Raw genomic sequence first — 17,696 nt, 5'->3', positions numbered from 1 at the left:
TAAGATTCATTGGCTGAGCTGAGAGAAAACTGTGCATTGATTAACAACATTGCATTCACTCCACATTATTGGCTTTTATGAAAACGTTTTTTTTTAAAGAAGCCCGTCTTAAAAAATCACTCGAAATCATCAATTATTTACGTTAAGTAATACTGCAAGACAACATTGCAAATAAATTTACTTTTTGGCAAAAATTAAAAACAAAAATGTTAGAGTCAAACCTATCAGATTGGAACTCTCTGCATTTTCAAGTATTGTGGTGGAAGCATCATGTTATGGGTATCCTTGTCACCGGCAAAGACTGAGGAGTTTGTCAGGAACACAATAAATATGATAGGTTCAAAGCCCAGGTAAAAAAGTAAGAGAAACTTACTTCAGTCTTCTAAATACCTAACCCTGGAAATTAGTTTTCTTTTTCAGCGGGTCAATTTTACAAATTGTAATGCCAAAGACACAACATAAGGGCTTTCCAAGAGGTGATAAGTGCTTCTGAGTGGTCCAGCCTCAGCCCTGACTTAAATCTGATTTTAAAAGCAGGTTTGAATATTGCTGTCCATCAATTTTTCTGAACTTGAGCAATAAAATACAATAAAAAAAGACAATGGATAAATGTTGCCCAAAGTTGGTAGAATCTTATTCAAAATAATTCACACAGCTGTAATTGCTGCCAAAGGTGCTTCCACCAAGTATTAACTCAGGGGTGTAAAGACGTACGCAATCATGCCATGTTTGTTTTACATTTTTGTATAAATTTAGAAAATTTTCTATAATTGTTCTTTCACTTTGAAAATGTGGAGTAGGTTGATTAGATTAGAAGGGGAAAATCCAATGCAATCCCATTTTGGAGGTAATTTCAAGGCAGCAAAATGTGAAAACTGTGAGAGGGATGTTTAGACTTTCACTTGGCTTTGTACCTATCCTTCTCCCTGTACCTCATTAGGAAATGAAAACACCAACAACAACCACGTGAAAACTCTCGTAGGCACTTTAACAATGGAGTCCACACAAGTTCCAGAGCCTTCTTCATCAGATCTCACTCTGCCCAGACTAAAGCCTCAAGCTGAGGCTCTTGTCACCAACAGCATCAAGCCTCACTCCAGCACCATCCGCCTGGATCCCTTCAGCTCCAGCAATTTACGACTGGAACCTGTGAGCACCAGTACCCTCCGTCTAGACCCTCTGAGCTCCAGCATGCTGCGCCAGGTGCCTATCAGCCTCAGCATGCCCAGCCTGGATCCACTAAGCCTGGGCAGCAGCCTCCGTATAGGCACCCGTAGCTCCAGCGGGCTATGCCCGGAGCCCCAGAGCAGTGGTGAGATGCCCAAGACTGACCAGGGAGACTCCAGAGCCTTTTCAGTGTTACTTGACCCTCCCGTTGGTCTTTGGCCTAAGGTGGAAGGGACTCCTATCCATAAACCTGAGCCCCCTCCCCATGTAAACCTCCCTGATCCCCCCAACTCCTCCTGCCTTAAGCCTGGGGTTCTGGTTAACCACAACGGGCCCAGGTCCAGATCCAGGGCAGGACTCCGTGTGCACTTTAAACTGCCTGAGGATGAAACGGAAAACCAGAGTGAAGCATCCAATAGCCATTCATATGAAGATATGTCGCAGTTGGCCAATAAGGAACCACCTCCAGTACTGGCCAAGCCCAAACTGTAAGTATTCGAATTCTCAAGTATTTTTCAACTTATCTAGTATCACTTAACTTAAGACAAATCCTAACATGATTTAGCGCCAAATGAACAACCAATCAGACCACAAACTCCCAAATTTTGCACCTGCAGTTGATTTTGTTACGAGAAAATATGCTTAATTATAAAAGTAATTCTATAAAAGGTTTGGTCTCAGTCTTGTGGTGTATTTTTTCAATTGCGGTCCTTGTTTTGAAATGAAGAAAGCAGCTTGAGTTGTTTGGGCTGTATTTAAAACAGTAAACATTGAAGGTGGGAATGTCTCCTCTTGAGCTCCCTATCAGATCTGCTACATTCCAGTTGTCATTTGTCTACTGAATACATATCTGTGCTTAACTATGTGGAGTTTAAAACTACAAAAAAACTGAGGTTGGGGATTTCTTAACATACTTAAGTGCAATGCTATGCTTTTTGCATGCACGTGCTATGAATTGTTGCACTCTGCTATTGTGTTTTTCATATTTCTGTTCGATCAAGGCACTAAGATGATATGTGTTCTGCATAGTGTTAATAATAATAATTGATTGAGGGACAATAAGTTATTGTCTTGTTTTCACTCTACATTATCAAAGTGACTGATATTGAATAAGAAGCTACAGAACATGCATCTCAGTAAGGGCATTATAACTAATTTAAAAAGTGCTAGAATAATGCAATGACAGGTCTTATACCAAGCTTGATACAGAACATTACTGACATTTCCAATTGCAGATCTGAGTGTGTTTAGAGTCTGGATGCTCCCTGGATACTCCTACACGTTAAAAGGGCAGACTTTCTCAAACCTGCCCCTGAAAGACACATTATGCTCATTACTTTTTACGAAACTGTGTCTCGAGTATTTGTAGTTATTCGGGTGAGGAACACATTAAGACAAACATATGGTTTAATTATAGCCTGGTCTCAGATCTGTTTATACTGTCTTGCCAACTCCTATGGTTTGGCGTGACAAGGATTTATGAATTGGCAAGACCGCATAAATAGATCTGGGACCAGGCTAGTTTTATTATATAAAGTTTTCAACATATTCCATCTCTGTTTTCTCAGAGATCCTGTCCAGCTGCAGCTTCTGCACAACCAGGTGCTTATGGAGCAGCAGCAGACTGAGACTGAGCCAAACGGAGCCACCAAGAGCCAACCGGAGGCATCTGCTTGGCCAGCCCAGACACACCACGAGTCCCAGGCACAGACCCAAGCCCAGTCTCAGTCAAACCTGCCCTGTTCATCTACCCCCATGCTCCTGCAGACCACCCACGCCGCACCCATACTGACCACAGCCCCAACACCCTTTCTCAACTCCGCCCCTGTGACAAGCTTGAACACTACCCCTACACCCCAGCTAAACACTAGTCCCCCTGCCCACCTGCTAAACATTGCATCTGCACCACTACTGAACCCATACACCACCCATTCCTATTCTACTTCTTCACCCCTGCTAAACACAAGCCCTGTACCACCAAAGAACACTACCTCTGCAACGCTACTGAACACAGCCCCTCCTGCACCAGTTATGGGTACCCTGCCGTCCCTTCCTCAATTGAAGACAGCTCCTTCTTGTATGAGCTCCCCTCCATCTGCCTCTCTGCTGAGAACTGTTCCTGCACCACACCTGTACACCAGCCCTGCATCCCCACCCTATATGACCCAGCAAAACACCACCCATTCTTCCCAGCTGAATTTAACCCACTCATCCCTGCCTAAAGCCATTCACGTACCCAAGTTTAGCACACCTCCCACACCTCATCTGAATACAGCCCCCACAGCGTCTCTCAACTCCATCCCTGCAGCTTTCAACAAGGCCCCCACAACCATGCAGAACACCTCCCCCACTCCCCTGCTCAGAACAACCCACGCCTCCCTCCTCAACCTGGCTCCTACGTCACAGAGCTTCAACTACGCTAGGCCAAAGGAGTTCATCACTGCCCAGACTCCCCTCTCTCCATTTAGGAGTCCCTCTCCTACAGAGTCCCCCGTTCCGTTGCTCCACAAGCTGGCTGCCGAGCTCAACTCCTCCAACCCCAACCAGTTCTCTCCGCAACCCAGAGTCTTACCCACCAGAGTCCTCAAGTCACCCACCAGCCCCCCTTCCTTCATGTCCTCCCCCACCTCCCTGACCATGTTGCCTGCTGCCTACCTAAACTCTGTGTTCGCCCTGCCACAGCAGTCACCCCCGCAGGCAGCGTCCCCGACCTCCAGTACCTCCAGCCCCATCCAGAACCATGTGGCCTTCCTCAGCTCTGTCCTGCCCTCTCTACACACCACACAAGCCACCAACTCTATGGGCCTGCCCAGGAGTGCTCATAGGTAAGACCCTATGATTCCTGAATTCCAGAAAGTTCCCAGTTTAAAAAAAAATCCTGATTGGAAGATTACTAGAGGGAAGGGAATAAGCAGGGGCGGAATCCTCTTACTTCACTATTCAATTCATTGTGTTTCAGTTTTATATATTGTAAAAATACATTTTTGCTAATTAATTTGTTTTGATCCCCAGGCCACCTCAAGGCATACTGAAGAAGTTGCCTACAAGCACTCGTCCTATTTTAGATGATGATATTCGTAGCAGCCAACAAACTCTCCTCCACGATATTGAGAAAAAGCTTAGGTTCAATGAAGATTTAATGCGTGGTCATGTACAACAGGTATAGGATATATCCCTTCAATTGTACTGTTATGCAGTGAGGCACATATCTTACATTATAGATTGGGTGAATGACTGAATATGTAACTAAATGAATGAGTTATGCAGTAATAATATGGCTTGGAGTGGAACCAACAAATGAACAAAATGAACAGAGGGATCTCAAATAAATAAAGCATTCTTCTTCTACAAATTATTTTCAAACCAACACCTGTTTGAATACCACGTTCTTCAAACATTTGAAAAGAATACAACGTGGAGACTGCATGGTGCATTCTCACTTGCTTCCAATTTGCTATTCTGGAATTCTTATTACAAATTCATTTTGTTTTCCTTTCACATTGGAAATGGGGTAAAGTGACAATGTGAAACAATCTGGAAGCAGTGAGAACAAGCGTTCGTCTAAACTGAGCGATGAGCAGAGCATCAGCGAGCAATCCTTTTCCAATCATTCATTTTCCATATTCATTCATCATGTACTGTATGTGTCCCATATAACACCATGCATATCATATGAATCACACATTACTCACACATTAGCGGTAGTGATGCCTGTGTGTCTCTGTGTGTGTCCGTGGCTGTGTGTGTTTGTTCATTCGTGTGAGTGCATTTGTGTTGGTGTTCATCATTCATCCCTATCCTCTCATAGAAGCCGACTACTTATGAGGGGAAAACAGCGAGCAGACACCTCGGACCAAACATTCCCGCCACTGTCTTTAACTATGACGAGGTACCGCGAACATCTCTCTCCCAAAGCATTGCTTTGCTCAGAACATTCGGTAACACTTAACATTAAGTTGCTCTTATACCTATGCAGAAACCATGTATTTACGCCAGTAACGACATTGGATAAACATGTTTATTCCTAGTACTTCAGTAATTGCAGAATGGGGTTGAATGTTTTTTGTAACCCTTACAAAAAAAGATTGCCGTTTTGAAACTGCCTTAACTGCAATTGACTGTGGTATTTTGGATGCAGTAATTCTAGAATAACTGCACACTAACTGCAGTTACACTGCAAAATTACTGTAGTAAAAAAAACAGTTATTTTGGGCACAGTAATTGCAGCATACTGCAGTTATATTTCACTTAACTGCAGTTATACTGCACTCTGACTGCAATCATTTTTCATTAGAGAGGAATAGTTCCTTATTCCACTTGCATAATAACTAAAACCATTCAAGCCCATTACAATTGTTTATTTTTCACATTTTTCAAATGACTGAATATTTAAAACGAACAATATACTTGCAGTAAAGCCGCTCAACAACTACAGTACATCACATTAGTGCTCAAGCACACGTCGACAGATCTCCCACCAGCCCTCCAAGATTCCCGCCACAGTTCCCCAAGACCCCCGCACAGAAAAAATAAAAATACAATAATTCTCCCCCCCCCCCATGCACCAACAACCAACAATATGAACAAAAGAGAAAGACGAGTATAAAAGTGGATATTTAATATTACATATTGTGAGTAGTAATTACAGCATTACTACACTGGTATAAGAGCAACTTAATGTAAAGCGTTACAGAATGTTGAAAACAGGTTTTAAATAGTATTATGCATACTCATATATCCAAACACTAACCAGGTTTCCTTCCAAACTTTTTATGCAAGTAAAGTACGTCGGATAAAAAAATGTCCTAACAGGCCTGATGGAAACAGAAAATGTTTCTGTAAACTGTCTAAATGTAGACAAAACAAAATACGCTAGACAAAGTGGAATCTTTTTGTATCGGTAAAATGAATTAAGCGAGAAATGTCGGTAGAAGCGCTTTTATGAGCAAATATTAATATATTAACCGTCATATCAAAGTAAACTTGGAGTTACGTGATGACATGTTTTGTGGTCCTGCCAATTCGATTTGTCAAGAAAGCATACAGTTTATTAGGCTACAGATTAAATCAATTATGATGAACTTCACAGGGTGGTGAAAGTGCAAGGTGATGAGCTTGATGCTCCTTTCCAATAAATATCGAGCGTCTTATTCTGGTGACATGATCATTGATGCTTGACTGCCGTTTAACAAATCAAAATAATCTTGCTCTTTAGTACATAATATTGTTATCATGTAGGCTATACGCGATCGCACATATACTGTGGCGTGCTGTTGGATGGAGCGCACGTTCCAATACCGGAGCGGGCACTACTTCATTATGCACAATTTTATCGGCAACAAGTCAATTTGACAAACATATCTGGTGAGGAAATATGCATATTGTTTTTATGCGGAATCTGTCGCCAATTAATCATAAGTCATGCACTTTTAAAGTATTTGTAAACTAATATCCATTTCATGAATAATCTAAAGCAGTGGGCACCAACCCCTCGTGATAGACTGGTCAATCTCCAAACCATTCCTAGTTGATCACCAAACATGAAAAAAACGATGATAAAGCCTTGCATTCTTATTTATTTTATCTGTTTCACACTGTTGGCAGTAGGTGCACTTCATTCAGCAGCCCGAGCACCAGGATGGCAAGGTGTTCCCATTTGGAACCATTTCATGTTTCTGAAGGTGGACCTCCGCCTATCCGGCAGTTCCAGAGAGCAAATCAAGTGCACCTATAGGACTCTAACGCTGGCCAAGCAGATAGCTCAGATCAAGCGTCTGCAGTTTCCTTGTGCCATATAATGTAAAATGATGCCTGGAATGCACAGAAAGTTGATAATGTGAGATTTCAAAGCTTTTACAACCATGATGAGAGAGACTCAATGAATACAGCAAACAGCTGCTGTTTTTAATGAGTAAGTTCATGTTTAAGTTGTTATTCAGCACTGTTAATACTTTGTTCAAAACTTTAAAAGCCATAAAATGTGCATTCTCCCTACTTCCACTCACACTACAACCAACACTGCAGCTACAATTAATGAGTATAGCGAAGTGTTTCGATAAGCTTGCATTGTTATTATTTGCGGCTTGTGTCTTATTTAATATCGAGGAACATTTCACTTTCTTTAGTCATAGGAGTAACAACATGAATTGGTGCATGATGCAGTGCGACATACACTACATGACCAAAAGTATGTGGACGGCTCGTCAAACATCTCATTCCAAAATCATCGGTATTAATATGGAGTTGGTCCCCCCTCTGCTGCTATAACAGCCTCCACTCTTCTGGAAGGCTTTCCAATATAAGTTAGATCATTGCTGCGGTGACTTTCTTCCATTCAGCCACGAGCATTACTGAGGTCGGGCACTGATGTTGGGCGATTTAGGAATGCCAGATGGTGAAGCGTTATGCAACCAAGGACAGGCTTCAGCACTCGCCAATCCCTTTCTGTGAGCTTTTGTAGCTTACCACTTCTTGGCTGAGCCGTTGTTGCTCCTAGATGTTTCCACTTCACAATAACAGCACTTACATTTGACCGGGGCAGCTCTAGCAGGGGAACTGACTGACTGATTTGAGGAACTGACTTGTTAGAAAGGTGGCATTCCATGAAGGTGCCAGGTTGAAAGCTCTTCAGTAAGGCCATTCTACTGCCAATGTTTGTCTATGGAGATTGCATGGCTGTGTGCTCGATTTTATACACCGGGTGTGGCTGAAATAGCCGAATCCACTAATTTGAAGGGGTGTCCACATGCTTTTGTATATATAGTGTATGTTTCGCGTCAGTTGGAAGACAGTGTCCCCTTTTCTCAGCGGAGGGAGGGAGAGAGGAGGGACGTTGAGTCGGGTGAGAGGCAGTCTCACCACTACTCCCGCCCCACAGACTGACCATCAGATGCAGGTCATCAGTCCAGTAAAAAAAAAAACTCATTATTATGCTCACTGAGCTGTGCCTCACAAGTAATAGAACAAATGATCTCTTACCAGTGTGATCATAGACCAACAATTTTGAAATATAATTTCTAAATGGTCTGAGAAGAACAACATTAGCAGGGCAATTCAAGCGTAGCCAATGTGCAGAGATAATGTATTGGGCCGCCCTATAGCCTGGTTAATGTTGCATAGGCTTGTTTAAAAATGATCTGAGCGGTAGATCTTGGCTTGCATTTTGACTGAGTGATCTTGACTCAGCAAAGGTTGGTGACCACTGATTTAAACGATTTCTAAACTGAAATATCGACCAAACTCATGTTATGTCCTAAATAGGCTGAGGTACTGTATATGACATTCTAAGATGTGAGCAACCTTCTACCTTTCTTACGTATAAAAAAAACATTTATTTAAAATACAAGATTTCAACTGAAGCCTTGAAATCCCATCTGTTATCCCTCTGAAAGTCATTATGTTGTAATGTTGTCATAATTTCTATACATCTCAGACAGCACTACCATTACCACTAACATTACCTGTTCAGTTCCATTACCAAAAAATGTGTGTTTGCAAATATTTAAAAATATATATATCTAAGTATCAACTGAAGATCTGCCTAGAAGGCCAACATCCCGGAGTCGCCTCTTCACTGTTGATGTTGAACCTGGTGTTTTGCAGGTACTATTTAATGAAGCTGCCAGTTGAGGACTTGTGAGGTGTCTGTTTCTCAAACTAGACACTCTAATGTACTTGTCCTCCTGCTCAGTTGTGCACCGGGGCCTCCCACTCCTCTTTCTATTCTGGTTAGGGCCTGTTTGTGCTGTTCTGTGAAGGAAGTAGTACACAGCGTTGTACGAGATCTTCAGTTTCATGGAATAGCCTTCATTTCTCAGAACAAGAACAGACTGACGAGTTTCAGAAGAAAGATCTTTGTTTCTGCCCATTTTGAGCCTGTAATTGAACCCACAAATACTGATGCTCCAGATACTCAACTAGTCTAAAGGTGGCAAATTGAATTGCTTCTTTAATCAGAACAACAGTTTTCAGCTGTACTAACATAATTGCAAAAGGGCTTTCTAATGATCAATTAGCCCTTTAAAATGATCAACTTGGATTAGCTAACACAACGTGCCATTGGAACACAGGAGTGATGGTTGCTGATAATAGGCCTCTGTACGCCTATGTAGATATTCCATAGAAAATCTGCCATTTCCAGCTAAAATAGTAATTTACAACATTAACAATGTCTAAACTGTATTTCTGATCAATTTGATATTATTTTAATGGACAAAAAAAATTGCTTTTCTTTCAAAAACAAGGTGACCCCAAACCTTTGAATGGTAGTGTACGTATACACTGAAATTCCACACTATACACTGACTCAGTGAATGGGTTACTCAGGAAGTGCATAGATGATGTTGTTCCCACTCTGGCGATTAGAATTGATCCAAACCAAAAAAACACGTGGATAGATGGCAACAACACCTTCTTCACCCGCTTCGAGGAAAACAACATTGATCCACGACGTGGTCCCCCTCTGCTCACGAGGACTGTGTGCTCTCGTTGTTCGTGGCTGATTTGAGTAAGTAATTTAAGAGTGTTAACCCTCGCAAGACTGTCGGCCCAGACGGCATCCCAAGCCGCGTCGTCGGAGCATGTGCAGACCAGCTGGCTGGAGTATTCATTGGCATATTCAATCTCTCCATATCCCAGTCTGTTGTCCCAACTTGCTTATATCCAACATTGTTCCTGTACCCAATAAAGCGAAGGTAACTGAACTAAATGACTATCACTCACTTCTGTCATCATGAAGTACTTTGAGAGGCTAGTTAAGGATTATATCACCTCCACCTTACCCGACAACCTAGACCCACTACAATTCGCATACTGCCCCAACAGATCAACAGACAACGGAATCTCCACTTCACTGCACACTGGACAAGAGAAATACTGTACCTAAGTAAGAATGCTGTTCATCGACTACAGCTCAGCCTTCAACACCATAATGCCCTCCAAGCTCATCACTGAACTCCGTGCCCTGGGTCTGAACCCCTCTCTGTGCAACTGGTTCCTGGACGGGAAGACCCCAAGTGGTGAAGGTAGGCAACAACACCTCCGCCACGCTGATCCTCAACTCGGGGGCCCCGCAGGAGTGTGTGCTCAGCCCCCTCCTGTACTCTCTGTTCACCCATGACTGCGTGCACATCCCTGATGACCTGAAATAAATACACTGTGGTAAAGGTGGCTGAAGAAATTAGGTTTGGCCCGTAAGACCCTCACAAACTTCTACACCATTAAGAGCATCCTGTCGGGCTGTATCACTGCCTGGTATAGCAATTGCACTGCCTACAACTGCAGGCCTCTCCAGAGGCTGGTGCAGGCAGCCCAACAGCAGGGGCACACTGGATGACCTCCAGGACATCTACAGCACCCGGTGTCACAGGAAGGCCAAGTAGATCATCAAATCAAATGTATTTATATAGCCCTTCGTACATCAGCTGATATCTCAAAGTGCTGTACAGAAACCCAACCTAAAACCCCAAACAGCAAGCAATGCAGGTGTAGAAGCACGGTGGCTAGGAAAAACTCCCTAGAAAGGCCAAAACCTAGGAAGAAACCTAGAGAGGAACCAGGCTATGTGGTGTGGCCAGTCCTCTTCTGGCTGTGCCGGGTGGAGATTATAACAGAACATGGCCAAGATGTTCAAATGTTCATAAATGACCAGCATGGTCCAATAATAATAAGGCAGAACAGTTGAAACTGGTGCAGCAGCACGGCCAGGTGGACTGGGGACAGCAAGGAGTCATCATGTCAGGTAGTCCTAGGGCTCAGGTCCTCCGAGAGAGAGAAAGAAAGAGAGAATTAGAGAGAGCACACTTAAATTCACACAGGACACAGAATAGGACATGAGAAGTACTCCAGATATAACAAACTGACCCTAGCCCCCCGACACATGAACTACTGCAGCATAAATACTGGAGGCTGAGACAGGAGGGGTCAGGAGACACTGTGGCCCCATCCGAGGACACCCCCGGACAGGGCCAAACAGGAAGGATATAACCCCACCCACTTTGCCAAAGCACAGCCCCCACACCACTAGAGGGATATCTTCAACCACCAACTTACCATCCTGAGACAAGGCAGAGTATAGCCCACAAAGATCTCCGCCAAGGCACAACCCAAGGTGGGGGCGCCAACCCAGACAGGAAGATCACATCAGTGACTCAACCCACTCAAGTGACGCACCCCTCCTAGGGATGGTATGAAAGAGCCCCAGTAAGCCAGTGACTCAGCCCCTGTAATAGGGTTAGAGGCAGAGAATCCCTGTGGAAAGAGGGGAACCGGCCAGGCAGAGACAGCAAGGGCGGTTCGTTGCTCCAGAGCCTTTCTGTTCACCTTCCCACTCCTGGGCCAGACTACATTCAATTATATGACCCACTGAAGAGATGAGCCTTCAGTAAAGACTTAAAGGTTGAGACCGAGTTTGCGTCTCTTACATGGGTAGGCAGATCATTCCATAAAAATGGAGCTCTATAGGAGAAAGCCCTGCCTCCAGCTGTTTGCTTAGAAATTCTAGGGACAATTAGGAGGCCTGCGTCTTGTGACCGTAGCGTACGTGTAGGTATGTACGGCAGGATCAAATCAGAGAGATAGGTAGGAGCAAGCCCATGTAATGCTTTGTAGGTTAGCAGTAAAACCTTGAAATCAGCCCTTGCCTTGACAGGAAGCCAGTGTAGGGAGGCTAGCACTGGAGTAATATGATACATTTTTTTTGGTTCTAGTCAGGATTCTAGCAGCCGTATTTAGCACTAACTGAAGTTTATTTAGTGCTTCATCAAGGACTTTAGTGCTTCATCAAGGTCTTCAGCCACCTGAGTCACGGCCTGTTCACCACGCTACCATCTAGGAGGAGACAGTACAGGTGCATCAAAGCTGGGAAAGAAAGACTGATTAACAACTTCTATTTCCAGGCCATCAGACTGTTAAACAGTCACCACAGCTATTTCATGTCTCTCCAGAGATGTTCGATCTGGTACAAGTCCGGACTCTGGCTGGGCCACTCAAGGACATTCAGAGACTTGTCCCGAAACGACTCCTGTGTTGTCTTGACTGTGTGCTTAGGGTCATTGTCCTGTTGGGAGGTGAACCTTCGCCCCAGTCTGAAGTCCTGAGCGCTCTGGAGCAGGTTTTCCTCAATGATCTCAGTGTACTTTGCTCCGTTAATCTTTTCCTCGATCCTGACTATTCTCCCAGTCCCTGCTGCGTGTTTGGCTGGGCGGCCAGCTCTAGGAAAAGTCTAGGTGGTTCCATACTTCTTCCATTTAAGAATGGAGGCCACTGTGTTTTTGGGAACTTCAATGCTGCAGACATTTTTTGGTACCCTTCCCCAGATCTGTGCCTTGATACAATCCTGTCTTGGAGATCTATGGACAATTCCTTCGACCTCATGGCTTGGTTTTTGCTCAGACATGCACTGTCAACTGTGGGACCTTATATATAGACAGGTGTGTGCCTATCAAATCATGTCCAATCAATTGACTTTACCACAGGTGGACTCCAATCAAGTTGATCATTGGAAACAGGATGTACCCGAGCTCAATTTTGAGTCTCATAGCAAAGGGTCTGAATACTTGTAAGGTATTTCTGTTTTTTATTTGTAACACTTTTTGCTTTGTCATTATGGGGTATTGTGTGTAGATGGATGAGGAAAACATATTGCATCAATTTTAGAATAAGGCTGTAACTAAAACAAAAATATTTGGGGGAAGGGGTCTGAATTCTCTGCACTGTATATTTATATTCCGGACTGACATTGCTCGTTCTGATATTTCTTAATTAATTTATTTAAACTTGTTTCGTGCATATTGTTGTGTATTGCTAGGTATTATTACTGCACTGTTGGAGCTAGAAACACAAGCATTTGCGATAACGTCTGCAAATCTTTGTATGTGACCAATAAACTTTGATTTGATTCCAATGTTCTTCATTGCATCTCAATTAGGAAAATTGGAATTGGATTGAGTCCCACCATGCCTTTAACACAATATCACCATTGCTAAATGGTAAAATGGTGCTCTGGGTCTGACTCCTCTGTAAATCTACTCAAGTACTGTAAACACTCTCCAAAACTTTTTCTGAAATGTATCCCCATTCCATCTCGGTAAAGTATTTGATACGATATTTCAATTGGTAAATATGTTTCCTTCATTACATGCAGGAGTCTCTGCCATTATATCAGGTGTCATATTATTTTTATTCCTGCCATAGCATTATTATTTGCAGCATCTTGATCTTAATCTGTTTATTATAATTATTTATATTATATATTGATATGATACCTAGATATTTATTATAACAGTGATGCTCTTTTTAGTTTTGCTTAACTTTAACCTACGCAAGGAAAGCACTTTAATGACTTACACTATTGGCATGACTACTGCAATTATTTTTATAGAGCGACCTTTCTTTATTTTAGGAGTACAAAGTGTCCAACTTTGAGCAGAGGCTGATGAGTGAGATAGAGTTCCGTCTGGAGCGCACGCCAGTCGAGGAGTCAGATGACGAGGTACAACATGATGAGATCCCAACAGGGAAGTGCATCGCTCCCATGTTTGGCAAAAAACTGAAGAACTTCAGGGCCATGGAGGGTGTGCCTATGACGTTCTCCTGTAAAGTGGTGGGGATCCCTGTACCTAAGGTGAGACAGCACATTTCTGTTTTTTAAAATATGTTATCATGTCACCCAGAATGTGTTTTTAGCAGAGGTTTTCATCTAAATTGCCTTACAGTATAGTGATAACAAAGATTTTTAGTATGTGTATGTGATCCTGTCAGGATTTTATCTGCCAATGCCAGGGAGGAAGGACAGAGTGCTCTGCTTGATTGGGTCTCTCTGTTGTATTATATTCGGGGGGTCGTCCGGGATCTGGACTTCGGTATGGCAGTTCATCTGTATGTTCACCATACAGTGAGTGGACATGTACTCAACATTTGTTAGAAATCTTCCTCGGTCTTCAACCCATTTCAGGTTTACTGGTTCAAGGATGGCAAGCAGATCTTGAGAAAAAATTATCATTATAAGAAGATACGAGAGGGGGACGGAACTTGTGCCCTACACATAGAGGTCACCAATAACGACGATGATGGCAACTACACTGTCCTGGCAGCTAACCCCCAGGTAACATAACCTCCTGTAATTGTTTCACTCTTATACAACTTTCCCCTTTGCCAAATCTGATTTGCTAATGAATTAATTGATGATCACCAGGGACGAATCAGCTGCTCCGGTCATTTGATCATCCAAACAGGTCCTCTCCGAAACCGAATGACACCTATGATTCACTCTCAGAGGTGAGAAGGACTGACTGAGTGTGCATTGTGATCTGCAGAGGCAAGAAGAACCCTCAGCATGGAGAGCCAGCATGATTTCAGCTCCTATTGTTGTTTGTAGAGGTTACGAACAGTAAGATCGCAGATGTAGATATTTCCCAGACTACTGTTGAACAGACACAAACCCTCATAGCAACCATAAACCCATATAGAGATAAACCAATCAGAGTTTTATCCCTATGATAGCAACACTAATCTCATACATCATTGACTTAGCGATTGCAGATGACAAGATATCTCAGCAATACTCGGGCCAATATACATGTACTGTAACATGTTCTGCACATCCCTACATGCCTACAGGGTGCAAGCCCGCATACAGGAAGTGGAAGAGGGTGAACTAACCCAGGAACGCTTCTTTCAACCTCACTTCCTCCAGGCTCCAGGGGACATGGTGGCTCATGAGGGCAGAGTCTGTAGATTAGACTGCAAGGTATGTGACATAACCATGGACTGTAAAATATCTGAATAGAGTGATTTAAGCAATGGTCATTTAATACATTTTAGATTTACTATAAAAAAAAACATTGTGCTAAATATCAGTCAGGATAGACTTTGAAGATAGATAGTACTGTATACATCTCACAAGAAGTGGTATGTGTTTCTCTGTTTTCCAGGTTAGTGGCCTTCCAAACCCAGAGCTGATGTGGCTGATCAACGGGAGGCCCATCTACCCAAACTTCTACCACCGGATGCTGGTGAGGGAGAATGGAATCCATTCCCTTGTCATAGACCCTCTAAAACAGGACGACGCTGGGACATACACTTGCATTGCCAGCAACAAAGCAGGACAGAGCTCCTTCGGTCTAGAGTTAAGAGTTGTGGGTAAGAGTTCTCAAAACAAGTATTTTCATGAAACCCAAATAGTGTACATCTTGGTAACAAATTAGTATTACATTATTAATAAATATTTAGAAGCATTTATGATGACTTATTATTGAAAGTTAGTATAAAATTTAACAATTATATAATGTAGGTAATCAATGATAGGTTTTGAATAAGTGATGACAAAAACATACATTTGTTTATATATTGACGTATGCCATGACAATTAATAAGTATTATAGTAATTGTACATGACAGAGAATAACTTATTTTCCCATTCAGAAAAAGAGATGAAGCAGGTCCCCCAGTTTGTGGAGAAGCTCCAGAACACAGGCATCGCAGAGGGCACCCCCGTCCGACTGGAGTGCAGGGTGCTGGGCATGCCTCCACCTGTCATCTACTGGAAGAAAGACAATGACACCATTCCTCACACCAAGGCCAGAGTCAGGTTAATATTCCCAAACTAACCTCTCACCCTCCAACCAGAAAGTTGACTGCCCACTTATATTCAAACTCATGTAGACAAGAGGTAACACACAAAACCCATGCATAGAGTACATTCCAATTCAGCCAGATTAGATTAGAAAATGTATGCTTGTTATTCACCAAAAACATTTAATTAGAACACAGTTGATAAATACATTTAGTTTAGTGTGATCATTTAATTGAAGATATGTTTTTTTATTCTAGCTTACACCAGGATGCCACTGGATATGTTTTCCTCCTGATTCAGCCAACCAGGAAAGAGGATGCTGGTTGGTACACCGTATCAGCAAAGAATGAGGCTGGAATTGTTTCATGCACAGCGAGACTAGACATCTATGGTAAATGAAATTCAATACAACTTTTAACAGCTTTCTCTTACCTGTCACAGTGTTTATTGTGATAGTTTTGAATGACTCAATAGTTGCTAATGATTGTGTTTTAAGTGTATCAAGATATCAAATGCATGGACTACAATGCCCAGAGCCATCTCTGTTCTTTGCAGCCCAGTGGCATCAACACGATCCTCTGCCTATGAAGAAGGCTCTGTGGTAAGGCAGTCGCTATGCAGCACTGACTGGCCAAGGCCTAGACATCAAGTCTGCCTTTCCCACGACGGACAACAGCCCCATCCTGTTCTCCAGTTCACCTATGGAGACACAGTTGGAGAGCGATGAGCTGTGAGGAGCTAGCTGTGTAAGAAGCAGACACACTCTGCCACAGGGTTGTAAAGTCTGTAAACTTCCCCATAATGCACAGGTTTTTCTGAAATTCTAGTTGAAAGTTTTGGAAAATGTATGGAATTTTGCCAACTTACTTCACCAGCAACCTAATCACCACTGGCCCTTTGAACCTACAAACTACTCTTCTCTAGAGTCTCGTAGGGCCGGTTTCCCAGACACAGATTCAGCCAAGTACTGAACTAAAAAGCATGCCCAAATAGAGACTCTCCATTGAAATGGTCTAATCTACTAGTCAATCTAATCTGTGGTGGCTAGTAGGATTAAGAGATGGAAGAGCAGACCTATGTGATACATTTGAAGTGATACATTAAAGTTAGAATGACAAAAACGGTTAGATTTTAAACTGTCAACCTAATGCTGTGTTTGCTTGTCCGCCATTCCTATTGAATTGTATCATTTCAAGCATCTGATTCACAAAAAACAGACACACTCGCCAAGTCTTAGTTCACGTGCCACCAAGTCAACTATAATCTTCCAATAGATCAGATTTATTATTTTATTTATTTTTGATTAGTTAAATTGACATGGCGGCGGATGGACTAACGGTTAGAGCGTTGAGCCAGTAGCTAAAATGTTGCTAGTTCGAATCCTCAAGCCAACAAGGTGAGATATCTGCAATGTGCCCTTGAGCAAGGCACTTAACCCTAATTGCTCCAGCAACAAGGTGATAATGGCAGACCTGGCCATGACCCCACTCTCTGAGGGTGTCTCAGGGAGAGTTGGGATGTACAAAAAAACACATTTCCAATTCACACATGCGTATTAGTACACACTTGTACATGTGTTAAATAGGATAAATATAATATAACTTCTGACTCACTGGAATTGTGATACAGTGCATTATAATTGAAATAATCTGTCTGTAAACAATTGTTGGAAAAATGACTTGTCATGCACAAAGTAGATGTCCTAACCGACTTGCCAAAACTATAGTTTGTTAACAAGACATTTGTGGAGTGGTTGAAAAACAAGTTTTAATGCACTTAATGCATAACCTAAGTGTATGTAAACTTCCGACTTCAACTGTGTGTATATATATATATATATATATATATATATATATAGTACCAGTCAAAACTTTGGACACCTACTCATTCAAGGGTTTTTCTTTATTTTTACTATTTTGTAGAATAATAGTGAAGTCTTCCTAACTATGAAATAACA

At 42.5% G+C, this 17,696-nt stretch overlaps 1 protein-coding gene across 3 annotated transcripts in view; it reads left to right on the top strand.

Moving 5' to 3' along the window:
- The window catches only part of LOC110502263 (myopalladin), a 46,773-nt gene extending 29,309 nt beyond the window's left edge, over positions 1–17,464 (top strand). The window contains exons 10-21 of one of the 3 annotated variants that reach the window (XM_036959987.1): positions 941–1,655; positions 2,736–3,992; positions 4,180–4,327; positions 4,976–5,056; positions 13,568–13,789; positions 14,120–14,269; positions 14,360–14,442; positions 14,785–14,914; positions 15,099–15,306; positions 15,589–15,754; positions 15,997–16,130; positions 16,295–17,464. In XM_036959987.1, the coding sequence (XP_036815882.1) occupies positions 941–1,655; positions 2,736–3,992; positions 4,180–4,327; positions 4,976–5,056; positions 13,568–13,789; positions 14,120–14,269; positions 14,360–14,442; positions 14,785–14,914; positions 15,099–15,306; positions 15,589–15,754; positions 15,997–16,130; positions 16,295–16,344 (3,344 nt within the window). In that variant the 3' untranslated portion in view covers positions 16,345–17,464. Of the gene's footprint in view, positions 1–940; positions 1,656–2,735; positions 3,993–4,179; positions 4,328–4,975; positions 5,057–13,567; positions 13,790–14,119; positions 14,270–14,359; positions 14,443–14,784; positions 14,915–15,098; positions 15,307–15,588; positions 15,755–15,996; positions 16,131–16,294 lie in introns of those variants that run through there. The other 2 variants (XM_036959989.1, XM_036959990.1) reach the window with 2 other exon arrangements.
- The last annotated feature ends 232 nt before the right edge of the window (positions 17,465–17,696 follow it).

This window comes from Oncorhynchus mykiss, chromosome 23 (assembly GCF_013265735.2).
Source record: "Oncorhynchus mykiss isolate Arlee chromosome 23, USDA_OmykA_1.1, whole genome shotgun sequence".
Taxonomy (NCBI): Eukaryota; Metazoa; Chordata; class Actinopteri; order Salmoniformes; family Salmonidae; genus Oncorhynchus; species Oncorhynchus mykiss.
This window is presented reverse-complemented; position numbering and strand designations above follow the sequence as displayed.